At 40.1% G+C, this 1,800-nt stretch overlaps 1 protein-coding gene across 1 annotated transcript; it reads right to left on the minus strand.

Annotated features, from left to right (window-relative positions):
- Positions 1-763: 763 nt before the first annotated feature.
- LOC137646417 (zinc finger BED domain-containing protein 5-like) lies at positions 764-1,348 on the minus strand. Its single transcript, XM_068379519.1, has one exon. It carries the CDS (start codon positions 1,346-1,348, stop codon positions 764-766), a length of 585 nt encoding a protein of 194 aa, XP_068235620.1.
- Between the last annotated feature and the right edge of the window lie 452 nt (positions 1,349-1,800).

Genomic DNA, 1,800 nt, shown 5'->3' on the forward strand with positions numbered 1-1,800 from the left:
TTACCTGATTCGTTTAGAGCAGTGTTTCTTAAACATTTTTGTGCAGCGGACCCCTTTTATTAAAATTACTCATGTAGCGGACCCTTTATTATTATAATTTTCCTCTTGAGTTTGAAAGTGTTTGCAGGTCATAATATACTGAAATTACAACTGAATTATTTATTAATGGCTTATCTTCAACATAAATGTTTATATTTTGCTTAACATAATTTCCACAACATTGATAATTTTGCATAGAAATTTTCATGAACTTAACAGCAACGCTTCCTCCTCATATCTCACAACCATACTTAATGCGATGAATCATACTGTTTTTGCTGCCTCACTACTGTTGGAATATCTGGCTCCAGTCTGTTGAGTTTCAGTCGCATGTCGGGTTCGATACTGATTCGGTTGCGCTTCTTCGTTTTAAGATCAACCAGTGTAGAAAATCCAATTTCACAGTTGTACGTTGTTGGGAACGGCATCAAGTGTTTCAAAGCAATTTCTGCAAGTCCAGGGTACTCTGGCTGTACTTGAGCCCAAAAATTGGCCAAACTTCTTTCCCTGAATAGGGTCTTCAGTGTCCCACTTGTTGCAATCTCGACAAGATTATCAGCCTCTTTTGATGACAGGTTGACACTGAACTTTTCTATATCTACTTTATCTGTAACAAATGGATTTGTAATCCACTCAAAGCTTGGGTCTGGTTCTTCAAAATATTTTCCTAACTCTGAGTGAAGGCCTTGCAGATGGGCTTTGAAAGCTTGTGTTGTGTCACCATCTATTCTAGCTCTTCCTGAGAGGTAAGCAGGAAATCTGCTAATGAAGGAAAAGACTCAAAATCTTTGCAGTCAATGCGGCCGCACCACAAGTCCAGCTTCATTCGCGTTGCCTGTATTTTGTCCTGCACTTTAAAGATGGTAGTATCTTTTTCTTGCAAAGACAGATTATATCCGTTTAGTGTACTGAAAATATCAGACAGGTATGCCAGTTTTGTGAGCCACTGGGTGTCATGCATTCGATTATAGAGGTCATGACGTTCATACAAGAAAATTTGCACTTCCTCACGAAGTTCAAAGAGACGGGAAAGAACTTTTCCCTGTGTCAGCCAGCGAACCTCTGTATGGTAAAGGAGTTTTGTGTGTTCGCTTCCCATCTCTTCACACAGAACTGTAAATAAGCGGGTGTTCAGTGCTTTCCCTTTGATGAAATTGACAATTTTTACTGCCTCTTCCAGAACTGTTTTAAGACAGGTAGGCATATGTTTCACAGCAAGTTGTTCACGGTGAATGCAACAATGTGTTGCCTTTACCTGTGGTACAATGCTTTGTACCCGACTCACTAGGCCCCTTAGTTTACCAGTCATCGCAGTTGCACCATCTGTGCTGATTCCAACACATCGCGACCAGGAGAGTTCATTTGGACAATAAAATCGTTAGCTACATTAAAGATAGCCTCTCCTGTTGTGTTTGTAGGAAGAGGACGACAGAAAAGAAATACATCATGTACTTCCCCACAGTAAATGTACCTAACAAAGCACAAAAGATTTGCCTCGTTCCCTATATCTGTAGACTCGTCCAGCTGTAGTGAAAAATACAGACTCTACTGTAATTGTGACACCAGCTGAACTTTCACATTTTCAGCCATTGACGTTATCCTTTTCTTGACAGTGTCGTTGGACAAAGGTATCTTGTTTATTTCTTCACTAGCCTTTTCTCCAAGCATGATCTCTGTCATTATCTTGGCTGCTGGTTTGACCAAAGTCTCGCCTATGGAATGCGCCTTTCCTGTTTTTGCAATTAATAATGACACTTTGTA

This window comes from Palaemon carinicauda, chromosome 9, assembly GCF_036898095.1.
Source record: "Palaemon carinicauda isolate YSFRI2023 chromosome 9, ASM3689809v2, whole genome shotgun sequence".
Lineage (NCBI taxonomy): Eukaryota > Metazoa > Arthropoda > Malacostraca > Decapoda > Palaemonidae > Palaemon > Palaemon carinicauda.